General features: G+C 32.9%; 1 protein-coding gene across 6 annotated transcripts in view; it reads right to left on the bottom strand.

Annotated features, from left to right (window-relative positions):
- Positions 1-231: 231 nt before the first annotated feature.
- Positions 232-2,500, bottom strand: part of LOC122266930 (dynein regulatory complex subunit 10) — a 10,958-nt gene continuing 8,689 nt past the window's right edge. For all 6 annotated transcript variants that reach the window (XM_086538551.1, XM_043036899.2, XM_043036898.2 and 3 more), the window contains 3 exons: positions 2,480-2,500; positions 693-779; positions 232-506 (listed from right to left, as the gene is read on the bottom strand). The exon at positions 2,480-2,500 is cut by the window's right edge and continues 109 nt beyond it. In XM_086538551.1, coding sequence (XP_086394677.1) covers positions 384-506; positions 693-779; positions 2,480-2,500 — 231 coding nt within the window. In that variant the 3' untranslated portion in view covers positions 232-383. The remainder of the gene's footprint in view (positions 507-692; positions 780-2,479) is intronic.

Genomic DNA, 2,500 nt, shown 5'->3' with positions numbered 1-2,500 from the left:
TCAACCAAAACTTCTTAGGATTTAGTTCTACCTGGGATTACTCGTGGTATACATTTAGTGACACAGACTTCCCAAACATTCCTCTGTGTAGAAACACATGTAGTAAAATATGTGTCACTCTGGGGAGTTCCATTTATCAGGGTATTTTGTATTTTTTGTCATGTTAGATTAGGCACAGGTATTTGTCTTTTATAATGTGTGTAATGTGTGAAGGATGAATAACTGCAAAAATTATCAAATTTATTTATTTAGAAAAGAATCTTTTGAAACTGACTAGCATGAAACAATTTCATATACGTAATCAATGGACTAGTGCGTGAATGTCATATGAGAATGTCATAATCTATTTTTCACTCAATTAATTTTTTCAGCCCTTCACATATTTACTTGACATCTTTTGACTTCTTTTTTCTTTTTTTCTGGGCCTTCTTAAGCATCTTCCGCATCTTAAAGTGTTGCCAAGCACGCTGGATTGTTCTAGCTGCATGTTCACGCCGGAACTCTCTCTGTGTTGAGAAAAAAATATGTATATATTAAATGAATGCAAATTTAGTCAACAAAGAAAGTAATTTCTATCAAACCCTGTCTTCATTTCACTCATAGCATTATCATCTTGATAATCTAATGAGTGGAGTAAAGACCATAAGAATCAGAGTTAGAAGTATTGTTCCTAATTAAGTCGCAACACATACCTGCATGGCAGCCATCCTTTCTTCCTCCTTCCTCTGTTTCTCAGCTTCTATTTCTTGGAATCTCTTCTCCATTTCTTCAAAATCAAGCTGTAAAGACATTTCTTTCTTAAGAAAAACTTTCATAATACTCCATTGCAAGTATTTTCTATTCTACAATATTACTACTGTGAATTACATATGCAATATCTTTGGATAACTTATAGCATATAAGTGATTCACACACACAAAACATGCCATTTATTAGAACTAATCTTGGTCCCTACCGCTGGGGAATAAATGGATTAGGAAAGAGAAAGTATGAGCCAAAAGAACAAAAAAGGAAGAGAAACAAAAGATGATGCATATAGACCCAACATTCCTCAGTGGAGGCTAGACATATCCAATTGTTCATCTCTCCTGATCTCCTGCCCTGATATTTCATTTTATATATTTTTAAACTATGAATACCTTTTTGTTTTTGTATTTGGTACACTTTTTAATAACTGTTGAAATCTTATTGGTATATCTCTTAAGTAGGGCCTCACAATTGTAGTTTTTAAACCTTCCAGTCAGCATTGCCTGAAAACAATAAAACAATACCATGCCAACTGACATGACAACAACTCCACAAACATTTCCAAGGAAGAGATCACAAATATAAATAAAACACCTAAAGAATGTAAAATTCTTACTCAGTCTTTAATATCCCTCAATCTACAGGAGTGAGAGACAACAGCTTTCTTTGGATCTGGATTATCAACTGTGCTGCTGGATTGAAGGCTTGAGTGCCTTTGTGTTCAGATATGATAGTTCCACTGAGCCAGCACTAATAAGCCAAAGTGGTTGAACAATGAACTTGATGACAAAATTCATCTCAAAACTTAATAAGATACACTGAGAGTAACCTGGTAGATACACACAAATAAACATTTGTATCATCAGCTGTGTTAAAACATGAAAAAGGTAGAACAGGAGCATATAAATAAACCTCACAAATAAAGCTTGATACAACATAAGATACTTTATAAATGCAACCAAAATTACTAAATGGAAATATTGTTAACTATGACAAAAGAATAAAAAGCATACATCCTGTTTGCTTTAACACACAAAATATGTCACACTCAACAAGCTACAAAGTTCCACTTCATCCTAACATTCCTCCAAATACAGATTAATGGTACGCTAAACAAAGACTTTAAAACAAAAAAAATATAGCCCCATCATCAGCACCTATCCTAGCCTGCCTTACAGTACTTAATTTAAAATTTAAAACCAGTACTATTCCTTTTAACTGGCTTTGTTAATGTATAAACCTGATTATCAAAATAAGTGGCTGGTTTAATCATCTAATTCTCATGAATCATATAGAATATCTTAACAAATCTTACTTAAAAACAAGATAAACCATTTTAATAAAGAGAACAAGCTTAGAGATATACATCTTTTCTTACTACAAATTACTGATTTTATGCTATCTATTCCCACCAAACAATAGTTTAGTCTTGGACCAATCGGTAAACCAGAAATTTGCAGACTACTTAAAATCAACCTTGATGATTTTGAGTTGGCAAAGCAATGTTATTTGGTCACTTTCTTACACTCATCCAGTACATCTAGAGAATCAATTCCTAAAAAAGCACCACAACAAACAAATACCCATCATTAAATCAACAAAACCAATATCTTCACACAAATGGCAAATTATACTGAGTAGAAATTTACACAGCAATATAAAAAACAAAGCAGTCTACAAAATGATTTGGTTCACACACAAATGCACACATCTCCTTTCTGGACAAACTTACTTGTTTCTTCTCAAGCATGAG

This window comes from Penaeus japonicus, unplaced genomic scaffold (genome assembly GCF_977035675.1).
Source record: "Penaeus japonicus unplaced genomic scaffold, GWHDUDI00000001_assembly GWHDUDI00000007, whole genome shotgun sequence".
Lineage (NCBI taxonomy): Eukaryota > Metazoa > Arthropoda > Malacostraca > Decapoda > Penaeidae > Penaeus > Penaeus japonicus.
Note: the sequence above shows the minus strand (reverse complement) of the source record. Positions and strands in the feature narration are given on the sequence as shown.